General features: G+C 38.7%; 1 protein-coding gene across 1 annotated transcript in view; it reads right to left on the reverse strand.

Annotated features, from left to right (window-relative positions):
• The window catches only part of LOC126252916 (tudor domain-containing protein 3), a 141,840-nt gene extending 125,688 nt beyond the window's left edge, over positions 1-16,152 (reverse strand). The window contains exons 1-2 of the mRNA XM_049953902.1: positions 15,922-16,152; positions 15,663-15,747 (exon numbers count right to left, since the gene is read on the reverse strand). Of these exons, the coding sequence (XP_049809859.1) occupies positions 15,663-15,747; positions 15,922-15,956 (120 nt within the window). The 5' untranslated portion in view covers positions 15,957-16,152. The remainder of the gene's footprint in view (positions 1-15,662; positions 15,748-15,921) is intronic.
• Between the last annotated feature and the right edge of the window lie 7,285 nt (positions 16,153-23,437).

Here is a 23,437-nt window from a genome sequence, read left to right on the forward strand (position 1 = left end):
GGGCACCTCGCCAAAACTCTAGTCCACCCTATAGCTCTGGCAGCAATACCTGTGCTGTTCCACATAGGATTTATTCGCATGCTCTCCCTAAATGTGCAGTACTGAGTTTACTTTGCAGGACAAAAGTAGCCTCAAAATATGTCCATTTGTTCCACATACTCTACTATGTGAAACAAACACATCATGCTCAAAAACCACATGCATAATAAAAACTAATCACAATTATTACATAAGTGATAAAGTGTGAAAAAATCACACTGAAGGAGACAGCAAATCAATCTACTACATCTGCGAAACTGAAAACAGTCTTTGCTCACAATTTTTTTCCCCTTTATTTCATGACTAGTTTCAATCTAAGAGATCACATCAGATGTGCCTGTCTTCCTAAACCAGTACACAAAACATAAGAAGCCTGTGCCTATCTTGCCAACAAGTCTGTTATGTTTTGCTTACTAGTTTAGGAAGATAGATGTATCTGATGATGATCTCGTACATCAAAAGCAATCATGAAGTAAAGGGAAAAAACTGCTGTTAACATAAGAGTGCTCTCAATTCCACATATTACATAACTAACTTTAAGCATTTTCCACAGAAGATTGTGGTTATCGGCACCTACAATGACAGTGCAAGATGACAATGGCAAACACAAAAAGAAGACACCAACATGTTTGCTCACTGGTTGTCACTACTGTAGCTGTCCTGTAAATAACTGGTTGTCAATTGTTTTCCTATTCACATCCAAATATAATGAGTGAATCATTATACACCTTTGCTTGCCAATAACTATCTTGTATGGACAAGTTTGAAAGCACAATTTGTAAAAAAATAAACAATAGATATTGGTCCTATAATGATGAATGTTAAGATAGCAAGGAAGTAATCACATAAATATTCCTGATAGCCTGTTAACAACTGCAAATGATGGAGTGAGGGATAAATTTTGACAAACAGATTTTTTCCTTGTGTTATGGTGAGGACATCTTTGAAAACTAAGTACAAAAAATGAGGATATTCAGTTGGACAGTAGCTCTTCTGACAAAAGAAAGACAACATTATTAATCCTTGTGCTAGTGTGGTGCATCAATCATTCCCCCCACCCCAAATGTCTTCATCTTATGGGAAGACCCACACACATCCCAACCCCTTCCACTATTTTTACACGCAAATTAAAACATTTTCAGTAGTGTATATACACACAAATAACACAAAAAGTAAGAAATTCCACATTGCTATGAGGAATTCCTGTAATAGAACACACAGAGTTTAAGGTTTTCAAATTTGGGGTTTATGACTCTTGACGTTTTCAGTTATATAAAATGCCTGCAAAAAATCTTTTTGCGCGGTTGTTTCAAATATGTTATGCATTGCAAATAGTTTTTTCTGACAAGTGTTCACAGAGCGAATGGCACAGTTCCTTTGAAGCAAGTTGATATTATTTCTCACAAATACCATGGGCTAGCACATTTGCAGGGTTGGCAAAATCAGAATTTCAAGACACTTTTGCACAGCAACACTGAAAATGATTCTTTGAAAATGGACAGAGTTGTCTGAAAACATAAGTGAAAACAAGCAAGTAAATGAACTTTCCTCATTCTGAGTCTGTAGAGATATTTTTATAATATACTGCAGTACTCAGTTTCTGCACAAGGTTCAGAATGTGCTATTCTCAAGAAAGATTTTCACCTTCTTTCAGCCCTACAAATTTAATAAGCTTCACTGATTATTTCATCACCTCATGATAATAAAATATTGCTTAGATGTGACTACGAAATATTGGTGAACTTATCCACATTCTGTAATGCCCCTTCTACTCTCACACAACACTGTGGCATCATACACGTAACTAAACATTTGCTGCATCAAAGAAGATAGCTTCAAGCTTCGGTTTATCATCCGACTCCCCAAGTGCACCACAGACATGAATAAATTACCTTCCCTACTTAGAATCTTATCCTGCAGTCAAACTACTGGTCTGACACTGATCTGTGTATATCGAGACATGTTACTACGAGACCTTCTCAGAAATCAATGCAGATATAGACATTAAGGAAGTATGCCTGTCGTGTTTATCTCTTTTTATTTTGAAAGTGCTCTCTCTCTCTCTCTCTCTCTCTCTCTCTCTCTCTCTCTCTCTCTCTCTCTGTGTGTGTGTGTGTGTGTGTGTGTGTGTGTGTGTGTGTGTGTGTGTGTGTGTGAACACAGTAGGGCCCCCAGTCAACATTATTGTGATACTGCACTCCTTCACAATGTGTGTCTCTTCAGCATTGCATTTGGCGCATACATCATTTTTATCGTTGACAATGTGCAAATGCATTGAACAGCACAGGTGGAAGGACTCTTAGAACAACAGGATATTCGGCAAATGGACAGGCCTGACCGTTCCCCTAATGAGCAAGTCTGGGATACGTTGGGAAGATGTATTGCAACACATCCAAATGCACCAATGACCATCCAGCAGTTGTCATCTGTGCTGGTGGAGCAATGTAATGCCCTAGCAGATAAACTCCCAATCAAATTAGTGGCCAGCACAGAAACACGCTACAGAGGATCCACTGCTGCCCGTGATGATCACATATCCTATTAACAACCATTTCCCAACTTTTGTTATGTCCAGGAGACGTGTGTGTGTGTGTGTGGGGGGGGGGGGTTGCCTCATTAGCCAACTAATCAGAGAAAGCTGAAGTTAGTATAAAAATGCTGGAAACTATCATACAATTTAAAAGATCAGCATAAAGATCAACTCCGCAAATAGTTGTTATCCAGACGTCTGTGTATTGGAAAGGAAGCAACTGAAAAGGAACTTAGGACGAAATAAGTCAGCAAGAGTTTCCATCATGACCTACTGCTTCTCTGAGAGCAAGTATGTATGATAAAATTCTGCCCATGTGGAGCTACAAACATAGCCTTCAATAGTACTGTCAGTTCGATTAACAGGTTTCTAACATACTGTTTGATGACAGACTACACTGCCTGGATATATTCACCTACTAACAAGCATCTAACAGTAACAGCAAATGCTGAGATGAAAAAGGATATACAGATCAGCCCTGACTATGACCTGATTACCAAAGTGGTTTCTATAGATTCTGATTGTGGTAAGGTTATCTCAATGTGTCACTACATAGTGCTAGGATTCAACCAAGAGCTCAACAGTGTTGTTACCTTTAGACAGAGATGAACCATGAGAATGGGGCATATTTGGACTGGCCAGCATGAAATCATCTAACACACTGTACGGATGTTAGAACTATAAGGGGCGTTAAAAAGAAACAAGCCGGAGTTGGAACGTGCAAACCACTGACAGAGGGTAATATCGAGGTGTGTGTAACGAGGTGTGGTTTCAGCCGGAGTGTGGAAGTTCCCAGCCTGTCGCCAGAGGATACGCGTGCACGTCACATGACTACACAGAGCTAGCAGCAACATGCATCAATCGTCCAAAGCTGCTAGTCGCATTGCAAACAGTGACACGTCCGGATCAACAGAAGGGCAAAGAAGTGTTGTTCATTTCCTGACAGCAGAAGGAGAACGAGGAAAGGACATTCATCAACGAATGTCACAAGTGTACGGCAAATACTGCATGTCCCTTGCAAGGGTCAAAGCATGGCACAAGTGCGTCACGGAAGGACGGGAGTTGTTAGCCGATGACGCACCATCTGGAACACCACACTGCATTACCGATAACGTTGTCAAGCTGGTGGATGCACTCATTACCCAGGACCGACGAGTGACAGTGAAAGCCATAGCCGCTGTGGTTGGATGAGTGTCGGAAGTGTTCACACCATCATGAAGGAACGACTGCACATGTGCAAATAGTGTGCCCAATGGGTGTCCCACAGTCTTCAACCATACCAGAAAGCATGTTGAATGGTCCACTGTCTTGCTCACTGCAGCACTTTGCTCGGGAAGGGAATGCATTTCTGGTACGAGTGGTGGCTGGAGATGAGTCATGGTATCATCACTTCGAACCAGAATCAAAACACAAAATCTACAATGGAAGCATCCAGCATCACAACCACAAAAAAACCAAGGCCATCCATATGAATGCAGGAAAGGTTAGGCTGAGGTTCGTCTTTGACCAAGATGGCCCCCTTCTGATTCACTTCCTGCAGCATGGGACAACAGTGAATGTCCAGTGTTACTCCCAAACCTCAACCACCCTTCGCCAAGCGGTCAAATCGAAACAACCAGGCAATCTCACCCATGGCATCATTCTAGTCCATGACAATGCAACACCTCATACAGCCAACGCAGTTTCGGCACTCCTGCAAAAATTCAAATGGGAGGTTCTCGGCCACCCTCCATACAGTCCAGAACTATCTCCCTGTGATTACACCATTTTTGGTCAACTTAAAAAGGTTCTGAGAGGCAAACGGTTCACCTTGGACAATAATGTCCAGCTGTATGTGCGGAACTGGTTAACATCACAGTCCTGGGAATTTTACAAGACAGCCTTTCACTGACTCCTGTCACAGTGGGACAAGTGTTTCAACAGGCAGGCTCAATACTTCTAACATACAGGTACTGGTTTCTGTAATTATGTCTCTGGCTCATTTCTTTTTTAATGCCCCTTATATAAGCAATCTTGTGAAATGGGAATATTGCAAAGGCAACAAAGTGTGAAAATAAAGACAATGCTGTTCTCATTCATTCAGCATTGATGAGCTGTTTACAAGCGGAAACAATGCAGCTGCAGCTGGCAAGTATTGATATGGTAATTGTCTTTGACTACTGGGATACAGGCCTACTAAATTTTCTGACAACAGTAACCATAAACATTTCTTTTCTTTCACATATTATTTTAAAGACCAATATAAATACATTTCATGGATGTTAGGTTTCTGACACAAGCGAGTGGGGTTATTAATGTACCAACAGCAGTAAGCTTCTTATGTAGTATAATCACAGCATTCTAACTCAAGTAATATGGGATTACCGAAAATTGTAGCACCATAGCTACATTCACACTATGCAAACCATTGTGAAGTGCATGGCAGAGGCGATGTCCCACTGTAGCAGTTATTAGGGTTTCTTCTCATTCCAATTATATATGGAAAGCAGGAAAGGCCTCTGTGTGTGCTGTAATTATTATAATCTTGTCCTCATGATCCCTATGCGACTGATATGTAGGGGTTTGCAGTATTTTCCTAGACTCAGTGTCTAAAGCCTGTTCTTGAAACACTGTTAGCAGACTTTCTTGGGACTTGAAGAGCCTATCAGTTCAGTTCCTTCAGTATCTCTGTGACATTTTCGCATGGGTCAAACAGACCTGTGATCATTTGTGCTGCCCTTCTCTGCATACGTTCAGTATCCCCTAATAGTGCTAATTGGTATGAGTTCCACGCACTTCAGCATTAGTCTAGAATGGGCTGCACAAGTGATTTGTAGGCAATCACTTTTGAGGACTGATTGCAGTTCCCCAATATTCTACCAATAAATCAAAGTCTACCACCTGCTTCACCCATTACTGAATCTATGTGATCATTCCATTTCATATCCCTAAAAAGTGTTATACCCAGGTATATGTATGAGCTGGCCGATTCCAACTGTAGCTCATTGAAATTATGGTCATAGCATACCAGGTTTTTTTTTTATTTTTTTGACATAGTCCACATAAGTTCAGGCAGGCTAGGAAAAAAATCTTATCTTCATAGTCTCAGATGTTATTAAATTTAGCATATGTTAAAATGAAGGACTAAGTAAGGAACACGTATTTTTTTTTGTTTTCTCCAAAAAAAATTTCTGCTCCGAGATACAGCCCTCCAAAGATGACACTGCACATACCGTTTTGAAGATGTGAATTTTGGAAAAAAATTTAAAATGCTGTATCTCTGGAACAGTTCTACATATATTTTTTTTTTTTTATTTGAAAGATAATCACTTTATGATTACAAAGAAATCCTCCATTTGGACTTATCTGTCAAAGTTATTTTACTATAATGTACTGAACTTTTTTTAATAATGTGTGTTTTTTTTCAAAAATGTCAATCCATAAAATTGTGATTTTTTTCTGTTGATTAGTATCATATAGTTCTACATTTCGTGAAAAGGAGAGCTTTTAGGTTGAACAGGTTTTATAAACAATTGAAATTTTTGCCATACATAATACCTGTTTTATTAACACATTATCACATAACATGCTCATAAAAATCAAAACCTACCCTAATTTAACACAATTTTAGTTTTGAAAGACGAGTAAGAGACTCATTTCTCAAGCACTTTAAATGGTTCCAAAATGTATGAGAAAGGTCCAAAGACTTAAAGGTTTCAATTTATACAACTTCTGTGCACTCTGTTTTGTACTGAAATTAGCCAGTCAATGAACTACAAATGTGTTCCACTGCTTCTGTATCTTCCTGTTGAACCAATAGGAACTGGGGCACTTACAATTTGCAAAACATTGTGAACAGGAAGTGAGCACTAATGGCGTTGTTGCTGTCCTTCAGCTGGAAACCTATATCCAGCAGCTGATCCAAGTGGTAGCACAAAGTTCACTACAGTTTCGTCTAACTCATAACTGGTGTCTATAATCTCTGCAATCCATCAGCCACGGTCATATTCAAATGCCACAAACATTCCCCTTTTCAGGTTGTGAATCTGAATATTATACTGCTGTTTCTGAGGTGTTGAACAAATGAACAAAATTTCTTCTTTCTTGCTCTTTAAAGTGCATGCAACACAAGTTTTTCCCATCACTTTCAGTCCAAAAATGTGTCTTCCTAATTCCTTTTACAAGAGTAGTTTGTTTGGACCATTCTTCTTTTTTCTGTTCGCAGAATTCTTCGATTTCCTCTTTGGACAAAAGAATGAGGGCTGTGGATGTGTAAGATTTCATGACTCTTGTAAAATCCTCTGCATTCTGAATCACAGCTGTATTTGGTCTGGAAAGATTATGTTTTGCTTCAGCAGGCCGCCTACACTATCACAAGGCCCCTTCCAATGACCAGTAGCACTGTATACCCACTCAGTTGGCGCAAGCGACTTACTCAATTCAAACAGCTGGTAATGATATTTAAAATAACTAGGAGCACCATCATAAATAATGATAATCTTCACTGCCTCTGTTTGCAGTTGAATTTTGTGCATTGCTAGCAAAGCATGTGCTGAGTCATGTCTCGTCACTTACAACTGCAACACCTCTGGTCTTGTTTTGAAAATATGTCACTCCTGTAAAAACTCATTACTCCAATGATACCCTTGTACTTCTTGTGGGAAAATAACAGACCAGTTCTCTGCAAAATCACAGTGAAGCACGAAACGTAGTTCTTTAGCTTGTACACACCATTTCACTTCTGCATGGTGTTACTGTTGCAATTTCTTCAGATGCTGGTGTGTTACTGCTTTCACTGACCATTTACCAAGTTCATCAATGAAACTGTCAAAGGCAACAGTTTTCTTAATTAGTTTATTTTCCTCCCATGTTGCATATTTCTGCAGAGTTATCTGCTACATCTTCCAGGCCAGGTGTCTGTAAAGACAGTCCTCCCTTTCCAGGGCAGTTGCCACATTCTTGAAACAAAAGTCTTTCGCTTTATGTCACAGACTACTAATGACTTCACACACCCAACCAAGGTGTCAAATGTCACGTGCTCCAGTAAGTTCTTCAAAGTTACCATACAAAGTTAAAAATTCGCACAGTACACACACAAACAGACATCTCTAGGTGGGTGTGGAACTACCCACTTAGTTCATCAAATCTTGTTCTTCCAATATGTGAAGTTGTATAGCTGCTCTTATAAATTGCAAAAGTTTCTTTAATACTGCGAGTCATGTACCTCTTCACTTTCACAACTTTTTGACCCTCAACTACTGCAGTTATAGTGACTTTTTTGTTGGCACTCTGAGGAGAACAGTCCCAGTTATGTTCCAGATGAAATGACTGCACTATATGAACTTGAGCCAAGCTGCCTCTACAGGATGACCATAATAGGGATATGGTCTTCTAAAGACTTCTTTTACAGACCTCACATTTCTTGATTTGTCTACTGTGTACTTTGATACTGATGGAACATGGTTCAAAATTGTTTTCCTAGAAAATGTCTCTTAAATAATAGTTAAAACTTGTACCTTTTCACTGTAGGATGCACAATATTCAACAGCTGAACTGATATTTGTGAAAAATTCCTGGCAAGAAGGGCAAGAGTGCTTTGGTTCATTTTCTTCTGAAGATGGAATTTCTACTTTGAAGTGTGTGGTTAGTTTTGCTGTAGTGTATTCATCCGTATCTTTAGTAATTTTTCTGTGCTTTCCTGATGGTTAGAGCTTATGACTCAACTTCAATTACCGTGGTTTCTTAACAGGACTAACACCTAACTCTGTAGCTGACTCATTCAGGGTATTTAATTCTTCCTCCATTGATGCAAAATCTGCATTGTCTGCACCATGGGAGGCTTTACCTTGTTCAGATACTATCATTGTTGTTATTCTGTCAAAACATTTAGAACACAAAAAGTTGTCACTGGAAACATCTTCATTTGAAATAGAGTCTTCAAATGATAACACTTATTCCCAACCTGAATAAAGTCTTTTTTTTGTTTGTTTGTGTTATATATCACTGTTTTATGGATATGCAAATAATCAACACACTTCACTCTCCTGTTGCCCCAGTCAGAAGACATTTCAAACATTCCTTTTCACAAAACACACTACAACTGTGTCAACTGGCAAATTCCTCACGAAAACACAGAAGTCACTGGATGGTCTTAGATTTCTTAAAAGCCTCTTCAGTAAACAAATTAGCACTAAACAACTACAATACAGAAACCTGCAATGAATGACCACAACTAAGAAACTGCCAAGAAACTACAACAAAGCATAAGAAATATATGCAACAATGAAAATGAAAAGAAATAACTGCAACAAAGAAACTGATAAGAAATAACTGCAAACAAAGACAATAGAAACAAACACTGTAACAAAGAAATTAGTAATAAACAACTTCAGTGAAGACATACATTACCCTTGAAAGTTAAAAACATGATTTTTTAGAATAAAACCTCTCCAACTTACAAAGTGAACGCTCTCCTTTACAGGGAATATAATACTACCTGGTATTAATCAACATGAAAAAAAATTTTTTGCTAAAAAAATATTTTCTGTTAATTAAAAAAAATTGAAATGGCAACAGTAAAAGAATTTTGACAGATATGTCCAAACAGAGGATACCATTGTAATCATAAAGCAATTGTCTTTCAAATAAAAAAAACTCTAACACAATTCTACATCTGTTACAGAGATGCAGCATTTAAAAAATTTTTCTGACATTCAGATCTTACAAATGGTGTTTGCATTGTCATCTTTGGAGGCATGTATCGCAGGGGAAGGAATTTCTTTTAGAGAAAACAAAAAAATGTGTTTCTTACTTACTCCTGAATTTTATCGCATGCTAAATTCAATAACATCCAAGAGTATGACGATAACCCCTTTGCCTGAAGTGACACAGATTATGCCTATTGCAGTTCGTGAAATCCACGATTTTACATTCCTGAACATTTAAAGCAATCTGCCGATCTTTGTATCACTATGAAATCCCATAATATTTATGCAGCTTCTTTCGGACAGTACTTGATTACAGATAACTGCACCATCTGCAAAAAGTCTGTCTTAACTATTAAAATTTTCCGCAACGTACTTAATATACAGCATGAATAGCAAGGGTCCAAAAGTACATTACTGGCCATTAAAATTGTTACACCAAGAAGAAATGCAGATGATAAATGGGTATTCATTGGACAAATATATTATACTAGAACTGACATGTGATTACATTTTCACGCAATTTGGGTGCATAGATCCTGAGAAATCAGTACCCAGAACAACCACCTCTGGCCGTAATAATGGCCTTGATACGCCTGCTCATTGAGTCAAACAGAGCTTGGATGATGTGTACAGGTACAGCTGCCCTTCAACACCATACCACACTTCATCAAGAGTAGTGACTGGCATATCGTGACGAGCCAGTTGCTTGATCACCATTGACCAGACGATTTCAATTGGTGAGAGATCTGGAGAATGTGCTGGCCAGGGCAACAGTCGAACATTTTTTGTATCCAGAAAGGCCCGTACAGTACCTGCAACATGGGGTCGTGCATTATCCTGCTGAAATGTACGGTTTCGCAGGGATCACATGAAGGGTAGAGCCACGGGTCGTAACACATCTGAAATGTAACGTCCACTGTTCAAAGTGCCATCAATGCAAACAAGAGGTGACCGAGATGTGTAACCAATGGCACCCCGTAGCATCACGCCGGGTGATACGCCTGTATGGCGATGACGAATACACGCTACCAATGTGCGTTCACTGCGATGATGCCAAACACGGATACGACCATCATGATGCTGTAAACAGAACCTGGATTCATCCGAAAAAATGACTTTTGCCATTTGTGCACCCAGGTTCATCGTTGAGTACACCATTGCAGGCGCTCCTGTCTGTGATGCAGTGTCAAACATAACCACTGCCATGGTCTCCAAGCTGATAGTCCATGCTGCTGCAAACGTTGTCGAACTGTTCGTGCAGATGGTTGTTGTCTTGCATACGTCCCCATCTGTTGACTCAGGGATCGAGACGTGGCTGCGGATAAGATGCCTGTCATCTCGACTGCTAGCGATACGAGGCCGTTGGGATCCAGCAGGGCGTTCCGTGTTACCCTCCTGAACCCACTGATTCCTATTCTGGTAACAGTCATTGGAGCTCAACTAACGCGAGCAGCAATGTCGCGATACGATAAACCGCAATCGCGATAGGCTACAATCCGACCTTTATCAAAGTCCGAAACATGATGGTATGCATTTCTCCTCCTTACACGAGGCATCACAACGTTTCACCAGGTAACGCTGGTCAACAGCTGTTTGTGTGTGAGAAATCTATTGGAAACTTTCCTCATGTTAGCACATTGTATGTGTCGCCACTGGCACCAACCTTGTGTGAATGCTCTGAAAAGCTAATCATTTGCATATCACAGCATCTTCTTCCTGTCAGTTAAATTTCGCATCTGTAGCACGTCATCTTCGTGGTGTAGCAGTTTTATTGGCCAGTAGTGTACTTCCCTAAAGCACAACTGAAGCTACTTCTACGTCTGATGATGACTATGATAGATTATAATCAGAAGAGGGGCTAACTCAACCACAAATTCGGTACAGAATCTGATACAGCTTCCATCAGGACTGGAGCTTTGTTCAATTTTAACAATTTCAGCTGTTTCTCATTCCACTGACACTTACTTCATTCATATTTCAAGGGTACAAGGATTAAATTAGGGCACTCTTCCCATGATTTCCTTTCCAAAGGAACAGTCATAAACAGAGTTAAGAATTTCAGCTTTTGCTTTGGTACTCTCAATTTCAGTTCTTGCCTTATCCGCTAGTCGGGACACCAACTTTGATGCCACTAACAACCTTTACGTACGACCAGAATTCCTTTGGGTTTTGTGAAAGATCATTTGACACACACAGACTTTCACCCATGACATCATCCAGATGGTGGATATTACTACTTAAAGCTAATTCAATATGGTGACTATGCTGTCACACATTACCCACACAACCAGACACAAACAACACGAATAATATGTAACTGCAGAAATAACATGAAACTAATGGGACATACAGAAATGAGCCAAACAAAAACCTCAACAATAAAAAAATGAAGAAAATGGATATCCAAAATTTCACTCGATCTGTATAGATGAAAATACCAAAAACCCATACATAATTCCAAAAACTCAGTACAGGAAATTTCACTTGACATATATAGCTAAAACGAAGCCCACGATACCAACAAAACACAAATAACAGAACTAACTATTATCAAAACACAATCAAGTCAAAATAACTACAACACACTCCCCAATATCTACCACCATGAACTGCTGAATAACAGCAACTACCAACCCAAATCACAAACTCCTGAAAAAACTACTCCAATATAAATTTCAATACCCACATCTCAAAGAACATTATGTACATAAACACACTGCACTTCTCACAATAAATAACAAAAATCATAAAACGACACTTATCACGCAAACTAAGCTGACAAATAAATCTAGGATGGCAAGCACGCACGCACACGCACACAACATTACTGAACCAGAGACCTCTTCCAATCAACCTCCAAATGAACTTGTCCCTGATTCGAGAAGCAGCGACTATGGCCAATTTCATACATCCACCACACTGCTCACACTTCGCACATTCCATCACAAGGCCATATAACTGGAGAAATTTAATTGTAGCAGCCACATTGTCACCCATAGAGAAATTAATGAGTAACCAGTAAATTTCGTTGTACGATTTGTACTTACTATCAACAAAAGACACAAAAATTAAATTTCAAAGCATTAACAATAAACCAACGATTCTAAAACCAAAAACAAATCAGTAGCCAATAACTAACGGCATTAAGATAACTCACTGACATGCCAACACAAATAACCTCCCAAAAACACTGAATAAGTCTACTGCCACACTAACATCACTCACAAACAATTTAAAAATAGAAATATAACATCATAAAGTGTGCCACCATTTACGTCAACAGGCTGTCTGCGAACATGATCCATTTCAATGATGCTGTGTTACCATGATAACAAACACAAAACAATTACATCATAGGTGAAAGCCAACAGGTGGTACCACAGTTTTCAGTTGAATATAAACTATGTAATTTAGTGCAAGATATGTCTCTTGTGTCTCACTTTATATTTTAGTTGCTTATCTTCATTGTAGATCTATAATGATGACAAATTATTATCATCATCAGATGATCCCTATATAAACAAATATGTAAATAATATATGTTCCATATGAGTAGCAGAGGAGAAAAGTACTATCTTTTCTAACAAAGTCAAAATTCATTCTGAACAGGAAATTTTTCATACAGGATATGTGCATTATCCACAATATCTCGTTCAAAACCCCATAAGTGTGTGGGTCGTAATTTCAGAGTTATATTTCATTATAAACACAAAAATTCTGAATGTCACCTTCAGACTTGTCAGAATGTATGACTCTGAGAAATAATAAATGTGAAAATTTGTTTTATGAAAGAGAAAAGAGGTCTCAGATAGTACAGGCATTCAATACAACTCAAAACAGACGTGAAGAAAACAGAACCATGTGAAACGAAAATTACAGAAAGGCTGGGAAAAGGATGAATACATGAGATAGGCAACCAAGGCTGAAAATTTAGTGTACTGTAGTTAAAATCAATAGCTACCAAGAAGACCAAACCTGGAAATAGTCTATGCTGAAATCCTGTGACCAGAGAAGAATTCTACAGTCAACGCAATTACAATATAAATGCCCAACAAAACATGAGTCCAATGCTATACCATTCTTTCTTAAACAACCGAGATTCAGAAACAGAAACAAAGTTGCAGGAAATTTTCCAGGATAAATTCACAGTTTGATGTTAACTGTCAATTTTTTTATATAAGCACTGGGTCCCTGAGGCTGTCACACACACAATCTATAATCCACATTGCACCAGTTTTCTTAGCCGTTATATCCGACACCTATATGAACCGCTGAAAGGCCAAAGTGTTTCACATCAACACACACAGTAAAGCCTGAAAAGTAACACTATTAACAATTCACAATAAATCTAATAAAAACGTCTGACACTGCAGCAATCGTGTCTTATTTTTTTTCTTCCTGCCCTGTTATCTGGTTTTTCAAACAGAAGAGCTATCAGATATGGACAAAAACTGTATTATAATACTGTGAAAAATGATATGTCCAGATCCACCCACTGAGAAAAGATGAGACTTCATTCTTCGGCCATTGTAGAATCTCATCTAAAATGTGATGAGTACAATGAAGACCCCACACTTGGATAATATCTGGATTCCTACCCGTGGCATTACCCCAGAGCCTTACATCAGGAAGCTGCAAACTACAGTGTTTTCTTGTTCTGACAGTAACTAGTTATTGTACTTTTCTCCATTTGAAACAGTCCCCGATCTCACAAAAGTTCACAGCAACATGACTCAGATCAGCTTCACCTGTTCATATGTCGTCTGTTCTGTCATCCACTTCATGTTTTGAATTCACATTATCATCACATCCACCTCATAACCTAAATCAATGGGCTCCATCATATTCATTCAAAAGGTATTTCTTCGAAAGGCATTCTGATGTTTCGATCATTTATTTTCAGAACTCACTGAGAATAACCCTTCTGTTCAGGCTGTTTTTAATCATGAGATGGACCTGGTAGAAGCTCCAGATTGTGCAAATTAATTATGAGACACTGTCAAGAACAACCATTGTATATTACACCAGAATTTATGCAATAAACACAAAATGTTGAGAAACGCATGTGACAGACAACAATCACACAACTGGTATCATGCATCTGAGAGATGTCACTGTGAGTTTACTGTGGAGTCACTGAAGGTCAAAAGTGTAATCGACACCCAGCATTCACAGCAAAAAGCAACCACTCCAAATGAAAGGTACATGGAGAGAAAAGCCAAGAAAGGGAATGGATGTTCACTAGGAAGTAGACAGCTGTTTCAAGTATGTATGATATGAGTCAAGAGTTAAGTCAATCAGTTGAGAACACAGAGAGCGAATCACAGAAAATCATCTGCTGTGACAGCTTATGACATTTTGGTACACACAGTGCATCAACAAGACAAGGTAAATGTCTTCATCTACACTCTACAAAAAAAATGTAATGTGCATGGCAGAGGGTGCATCCTATTGTACCAGTTGTTATGGTTTCCTTCTGTTCTATTCACATATGGAATGCAGGAAAAATGATTGTTTGAATGCCTCTGTGCCTGCATTAATTAATCTAATCTTATCTTCACAATCCTGTGTGAGCGATACATAGAGTAGTAGCCTATATTCCTACAGTCATCATTTAAAGGCGGCTCTTGAAACTTTAATAGACTTTCTCGGGATAGTTCATACCCATCTTCAGGAGTCCTTCAGTATCTCTGTGACACTCTCCTAAGAATTACACAAACCTGTGACAATTCGTGCTGCCCATCTCTGTAAATGTTCAATATCCCCTGTTAGTTCTATCTGGTATGGGTCTCACACACTTGAACAATGTTTTCCAGCTGGTCACACAAGTGATTACAAAGTAACAGTAAGATTAAAGAATGGAAGTAGTGCCGTACTGATCATGATTCAAAGTAATTTTTATTACACAGTAAATTAAAAAACTGTGTATTCCCTAACTGACTCACGAGTACAACCAGGTCAGTCAGATTCAGTGAATGTGTTACCTTGAGGGAATGTGGAGCTGTTTACAACACAAATTTTATGTTCTGTAATTCACCTGATGGTGGGCCTAAAAGTTTGTAGATGCCTCGACAAAGTTGTTTAACCTAAGTTTTAGTTTTTTCTTTTTCATTGTTGAACAAATTGGTAAAAATGGTTAAGCACAAAGAAATAATTTCTGCAGCTGTGCAGGTATTCTGTAATTACTAGGTATGGACACGAAGCCAGAAGAACGGGTCGCATTGTAGATGCCAAACAGTTGAAATTCTATCCTGTGTCGATTAACTATAATAAAAATGGGTGCGTTTATGTAACTTGCAAATAGTCACTTAATATTTATATTAGAAAAGCAACAATACCTTTGCTTAACACAAATCAAGAGCAGTTACAATGCTGATTAACTTATTTAAAACACTTTGGTGACTTACGTCAAGCGCCTTTTGAATAATTTGTTTAACATCAGTTATGATTCCATTATCTGTTATTTGGCCGACAGCTTCTTCAGAGAGATTCCTGAAAAATGGGAAAAAGAAACTGCCATGTGAGCGCTATTATGTTCTTCTAAACGTTCACATGCACATAACGATAAAAAGCAATTTCACAGTACTGTTTTATGGTGTCCAATGGACTTGTAAACTTGTCAATTATTGCGAATTAAAGCATCATTAACAAGCAGTGAAAACTAACCACCCTCGTTCCTTAAGCGCTTCGGTGACTGCCATCTTCTGTGGTGATGTATTAAGACACAAATAAAAAGAACCGCCTACGGCGTACGAGGCATGTTAGCATCTTTGTACAAGTTAATCTGTTAACAAACATTTGTTCTGTTTATTCACAGTCCAAAAAAGCATACGTATTTGTTTTGATACGTATATACACATAGCCCTGTATCAGCTCAGACAAGTACTACTTGCTTCCATATTTGGAAAGCAATCAGAGATATATTTCAATAATGATGTTCCGTCCTTTTCGTTGGAGGTTTGCGAGCAGCATTCAGCGCGCTTTTACTACGAATAAATAACATCTACAACTGAGAGACTGAAATTATTTAAATGGTGATCAAAGTCCTGAAAACAAAAGTGCCGCTTGTTTAAATGTTTTCAACAACGTGAAAAGCAATTTTTACAATGCTCAAAGAGTCTACCTTTCATCATTCATGGATTCTTCAGGAAAGGAAGCAAATCATGAAACGTGTACATGGATTGCACATCGGGTGAGATCTGAACGAAAATTTTTTCTTTGGGGCGAAATATTTTTTAATTGGGTACATGTAAATACTTCTCTCAATTATTTAAAATGTCATGTAAAAACTTTTGAACAAATAAGTTTAGGCCTATTTAACTACCAGGGACTTGAAAATGGAAGGAACTCAGTGTTACTGTATGATGAAAGAACTTTAAAATAGTTCTAGTTTATCAGTACAGTGGAACTAAACACTGAGAGAGAATGGAGGAAAACGCCTATGTTAACCTTTTCACATATCTGATTTCGTAATGCATCAGCTCATTTTAGTGATTGTTCTTATAACGGAAAAGAACAAAATATTATATGACCTTTATACGACGAGAAACCATATCTTTGCTATGACGAATACCATGAACTATTTTCCCATATCAATCAGGTGCATACGAAATATTATTCTTATTATAACTATTACTTACTTATCATATAGCTTTAAATGGGGATCCATCCTGCCAGAAACAAATGTACACGATTACATTTAGCTATTCATCGCACAATTATTTGCAATCTAATTGCGAAGAAGGGTAATATCTTGAGCTGATTATTCATTATAAACGCTGCTATAATGAGGTGTACTCGAGGATTATTCAAGTGAAGCGTTTTGAGAGAGATCATTATAAACGCTGTTATAATGAGGTGTACTCGAGAATTTTGATAGAGACTGCTTGAAACTGCTGATGAAATGTTTTTCCTAAGCACTTACAATCGTCAGCGAGAGCCTAATACAGATGGACAAAAAGCGTTCTTTTAGGGATCAGATTAGAACCGCTCACTCACTGAAATGAAACAGCTTTTTTCGTTACTCATCACTAACCATACACTTTCTGAAATCAATGAAATGAACGCACGCTACCTTTTTACTTCAAGATCACTGCACCTGTATTTTTACCTTGTTTTAACCTGTTCTGAAGGAACATCGAAAGATGATTAATAATTCTGCGTTGTGTCCCTTGTAGTTTTAAAATTTCCGAATATTTCTAAATTTCGTTTGCAGTAGAAGTTACAAAAAAAATCACAACAAAATACATTATTTTAATCAAGTTGTGAAATTATAAAAAAAACTCTCTCCATTTCCTTCCATTTATATGGAAAACAAAATACAACATGAGTACTGCAGAACAATAGAAATTATTTTTCCACTTCTCTCTATTAGCTAGAGTCGTTGTCTATAATCAACATGACAATATATGTCTAGTTCAAAAATCGCTGCAGATTTTCAGCCATGGCTTCCTTGGAGTTTTCTGATGTTATCGTCGAAACCCTCTCGAAGTGAAGAATACCCTTATGTTATGGTAGTGATTAGTAAATTTTTGATTACCTTGTGTTTCAGCAATTTTGTAAATGGTACATCCACTTTTTTTGAAAAATATAACTGCCCTATTTGAACTGCTAAGCAGCTAGGATCTGGGAGTATAAGGCGTTGAGTGAAAATAATGTTAGAAGTAAAATTATTTATTTATACGAGAGAGATTTTTAAATTACAAAAGCAAGTGATATTAGTGCATCAGAGAGGCTGAATCTGAAAACAAATCGTTAGCTTCAGAAAACAGAATAAATAGTAGGATGAGTAAATAACATAAACTCTAAGAAAACTACACTCACAGCTGAAAAGGTAAGCAAAAATGTTACCTGACTGGTTTGGACAATCATGGAAAGCAGACATTTGAATTAATGTACATGCCTGTGAAGCAGATGCTTGCACCAAATAAAATCAATCCCCACACAGATAATTTAGTACTGAACTTTAAAACTTCATACACTCGACTACAAAGCAGCCAAAAGGGAATTGTTATGTCGCTGATATGTACAGGGTGATTATAATTAAAGTTAAATTTTCAAACCGCTTCAGAAATAATACAACTGGTCAGAATGACGTCAAATTGCAAGGGAATATTATTGGAGAAGGGGGAAAACAAATGGTAGAAGAAAATAAATAGTTACAAAATATAGCAATAGATGGCGCTATAAGCATCATAATTTTATAGTGGTCGACTACAAATGGCAAATTAATCACACAACAATGTCAAATAAGGTGTACATTCGATGTTAAACAAACTGTACTACTCAGATGCGCATGGGTGCACAGGTGTGATACTGTTAGTTATGTAAGCCCATCCACCAAGCCAAGGTCATATCACATCGGATGGAAATAATAGGTTTTCCATTGTCCTGAGACCAGAAACCACACAAAAAGCATCACTCACTTCGGTTCTTAACTGTCCTGAGGCCAAAAACCGCATAAAAACCATCAATCAAAATCAAATCGGATTATTAATTTCCGTGTGACTGGTGGAAAACATGTTCAATATGCTGTCCACCATTTTCTGAAATAAGTTGAAATCGAGAAACATCATGTTCCACAACTGATCGAAGTGTTCTGGGATCACGTTCAGATTGTGTTCGCAATGCATGCCTTCAATGCAGGTAAGTTTGCAGTCGGAACACTGAACATAGCATCTTTCATATAGCCCCACAGCCACAAGTCAAATGATTAAGATCAGTTGATAGGGATGGAGAGGCTGTAGGGAAATGGCGGCTGATAATTCTAGCATTTCCGAAATGGCGCTTCAGCAGCTGCTAATTGAATATGTAGTGTGTGGAGGCGCTCCATCTTGCATACAAATGATCCCATCCATACATCCACGCTGTTGGAAAGCTGAATGACGTGCTCATGCAAAACACACTCATAGCGCTTACCAGTGACGGTACAGGTAACAGGACTGGAAGCACATGTCTCTTCAAAAAAATATGGTCCTATGATAAATGATGATGTAAACCTGCACCATACAGTGACCTTTTCAGGACTCAGTGCCACTGGCTGATTTTCATGTGGATTTTCCATTGCCCACATTCGACAATTCTGTTTATTGACATATCCTGCCAGATGAAAGCTGGCTTCGTCTATCCACAAAATCTTCCATGGTCAATCATTGTTCACTTCCATGCGAGCAAGAAATTCTAAAATAAAGGTCTCTCTGCTGGCAGATCAACAGGAAGCAGCTCATACACGTGGATATTTTGAATGGCTAGCAGAGAAGGATGTTTCATAGGATTTTATGCACCATGCTCACAGATATGTCCAATGTTTGGGCAATTCTCCATGCTCTACACGTTTGCAAACCACCACTCGTCTCCTCCTGCATTGCTGTGGTCACTGCTTCCACTGACGTCGAATAAATTCGTTTCCTTCTTCTACCAGGTTGTACAACAAAAGAACCTGTCTCTTCGAATTTTTGAATCATTTTCTCCAGACCCATGGCAGTCATCGAACCAACGCCTTTTTTCAAACCCTTCACTGTCTGGAAATTATGCAGAGCGACGTGTGCACAGTCATTATTCTTGTAATATAGCTTTACAAGCAGAGCGCGATCCTGCATTGAGACTGTCAAGGGCAAGTCACAGACGAGAAACGAGAAAAATCTGTATACATGACGTGTTTATACTTACTTCAATGGGTCGTGCACATGACAGGTGTTCCCATTTACATACTCCGACACATACAGCGCCATCTATTGATCAATTTTCACACTATTTTTTTCTTCTGCCATTCGTTTTCCCCCTTCTCCGATAATATTTTGTTGCAATTTGACGTCATTCTGACCAGTGGTGTTATTTCTACAGTGTTTTGAAAGTTTAACTTCAATTATAATCATCCTGGATATAAAATAATGTACACATCTGTGAAGCAAACTTTAACACCAACCAGCTACTTAGTAAACAAAATTTCAAAAAATTCACAGAGGCAAAAATCACAACATTATACACAGAGTTGTGAAACAGCCAAAGAGAGACATGTACAGGATGTGGCGCTTAAATCCGAACGAATGAAACTTCTTTTTAAAAGCAAATTTATTAAGACAAAACACAAATGAAAATGAAAATCCTTTTACTAACAAATAGTGGTATCTTTCAAGAGTAACATTACTCGATGTAACCCCCTTCAACCGCAATGCCGCCAGTAATCTTGTCCTGAAGCGATCACGAGCGCAATTTGGAACAGCGCTGTCCATATTTGCGAATGCTGCTTCAATAGCAGTGTATAGAGATGTGACGTTAGGATGTCTCGTCTTATTGGTAAATCTTTCGACTATCCTCCAAACATAGTAGTTGAGGGGGTTCAAATCCAGGCTATTCGTGGGCCAGAACTCCTTTGGCGAGAACATGTCAACGTTATCTGAGGGCCAGTTCTGGACTAAATGGCTTGTATGAGCCGGTGCATCGTCCTGTTGAAAGACATATTGTCTTTCCCAAGGCCACGATTAACACCCACAGTTTCACAACATTTCTCATAACTTGCAGATAAACTTATTTGTGACATTTTGACCCTTTTCAAAGAAATATGGCGGCATGATGTCACCTTCAGTGCAGACAACACCTAGGACGTGAACCCCAGATGGCTCCAAAGCATTATACTTGCCCACAATATTGTAAACAGTTGATATCGGGTGCCCGAAGAATCTACAGAGTCCGCCAGAAAAATGTATACACTCTTTGTCACGCTCTATCGAGTTATCAATACTGTCGTTCAATGTGAGTAATGAGTGTGTTGCAGTATGGGCTTTCGCTCAACAAATGTTAGCACATTCATCTCGGGATTGAGAAAACAAGATGGCTGGAGCATGCTTGACATTCAAGCAGCGAAAATGTATTGTGAAGTGGTTTTTCAAGTTTGATAATGCTATTGAAGTGCAACGTCAGTGGAGGTGGGAGTTTGAAACAGAACTGCCAACCCACCAAGCAATTAAAGGCATCCTCGACAAGTTTGAATTGCATGGAACGATTTGTGATATTCACAAAGGAAGATCAAGAAGAGAGGGTACAGCTACAAGTCCTGCATCGTCGTCTCTCGTGTTGGAAACGTTCGTTAATTCTCCACTGCAATGTGCACGTGAAGGGGTGTTAGCACTACAAATGTATGAAGTATTCTCAAAACTGCAAAGTGGAAATTTTACATTCCATGACTACTGCATGGGATTAACGATGACAAACCTGATGCTGAGTGCAATTTTGAGAATGGTATCGCCAAATGGTAAAACTGATGATGAACACTTCATGAGGAAGGTAGTGTGGCGTGACGAGGCACAATTTAAACTTAAAGGAACCGTGAACCAGCATAACAGTGTTCACTGGGCACCGGAAAATTCTCAAGTTTATGTGGACTGTGTTGTTTGGGGGAAGAGACCAGACAGAAAGGTCACTGGTCTTATCGGATTATCAAAGGATGGGGAAGGAAGTAGGCTGTGCCCTTTCAAGGGAACCATCCTGCCATTTGCCTGGAGCAATTTAGGGAAATCACGGAAAACCTGAATCAGGATGGCCAGATGTGGGATTGAACTGTCGTCCTCCCGAATGAGAGTCCAGTGTGCTAGCCACTGTGCCACCTCGCTCGGTAATGTTTATGTGGATAAAGTGGTCAATCTATTAGCGATTCATGTGGGGTGTGGACTATCATCTAGGGCCTTAGTACGACCCTTTTTCTTTGATGCTACTGTGACTGGAGAAGTGTACCTGGAAATGTTACACACATCAATTTCGCCATGTATACATGCGCTTTATAGAGCTGATGAAGATGTCTTCTACAAACAGAATGAGGCGCCACCACACTGTCACCTAGCTGTACAACCTTGCTGGATGGCAGTTTTCTGGGGCATTGGATTGGATGAAGAGGGCCCATTGAGTTCCCTCCATGGTCGCCAGATCTAACACCTATGGACTTTTGCTAGTGGAGAACTGTGAAAGATAACGTTTATCGACGTAACCCACATACGCTGGAGGAACTTCGCCGGGAGATTATAGCGACATGTGCAGCGATCACCACTGTAACATTGACTGACGTAGTTGCGGCGACCGCTCGTCGTTCTGTTACGTGTATAGCCGCCAATGGTGAACATTTTGATCATTTAAAGTAACCATGTACTATACTGAAGTCTGTACAACATGTGTGATCAGTTATTAAATGTAAAATAAACATATAAATAATATTGTTCGTTCCTTAAACTGTGTATACATTTATCTAGCGGACTCTGTATTACAGTGGGCGGATGTCCAGCACGAAGACTTTTGATAATAGCGGCTCTTCGGTTGTACTGCGCAATTGTTCGTAACACTTCGCCCATTTTGAGGTTCTGACTGTTTACTAGATGTTTATGGCTTTCAAGAACGCCAACCGCGACCTCCAGCGGAACTACATAACGGCGGAAAATTCAAACTGAAATTTGTCCAGATTTAAACTCCGCATCCTGTCTTTCATTAACAGGTATAAACATAGTAAGTAAAGAATTTAAACTAATGTATATATCTGTGAAGCAGGCTTTTGCTTTTTGACTTTACACACATAGCTGTGAAGCAGACTATTTCACTAATGTGCATAATCATAGGAATCGGAAAATTTGACATATACTAGTCTATGTAGCAGACTGAGGGTGTGACGAATTTCTTTTATGAAAACTAAATCTCAGACAAGCGAATGGCCTGAAGAATGAAATACAGTAATGGCTCGATTTTGGCTCACCTCCCAGACAGCTGTTTGGCAAATTCTGAAACATACACACAGAATGCAAATTAAATTTGCACTGTAACTGAATACAACAGAAACATGAAGGTATACAACTGAGTCCATTTGGCCCACTGGTACAAAAATAAGACAAATTTCAAGAAGCACTTAAATACAGGAGACAACAGTCACTAAATTTTAATTTTTTTAAAAATACATCTGCCTTCTGAAGCTGGACACCTTCTTATAATTAACTGAGTATTTGTTTTAGACAGATTCTTATCGCCGGGATGCTGATCCACACAAAAGCATCAGCCAAACATGACCAATAGAACGACACAAATCAGTTTAATGTAAAATAACAAACAACATTCAGAGTGACTGCAAAGGGAGAGGGTATATCACGCAAATCCCAACTAACACTCAAAGAAACAATGTTGTTCATGGGATGAAGCAAGACATGCGCAG

This window comes from Schistocerca nitens, chromosome 4, assembly GCF_023898315.1.
Source record: "Schistocerca nitens isolate TAMUIC-IGC-003100 chromosome 4, iqSchNite1.1, whole genome shotgun sequence".
Taxonomy (NCBI): Eukaryota; Metazoa; Arthropoda; class Insecta; order Orthoptera; family Acrididae; genus Schistocerca; species Schistocerca nitens.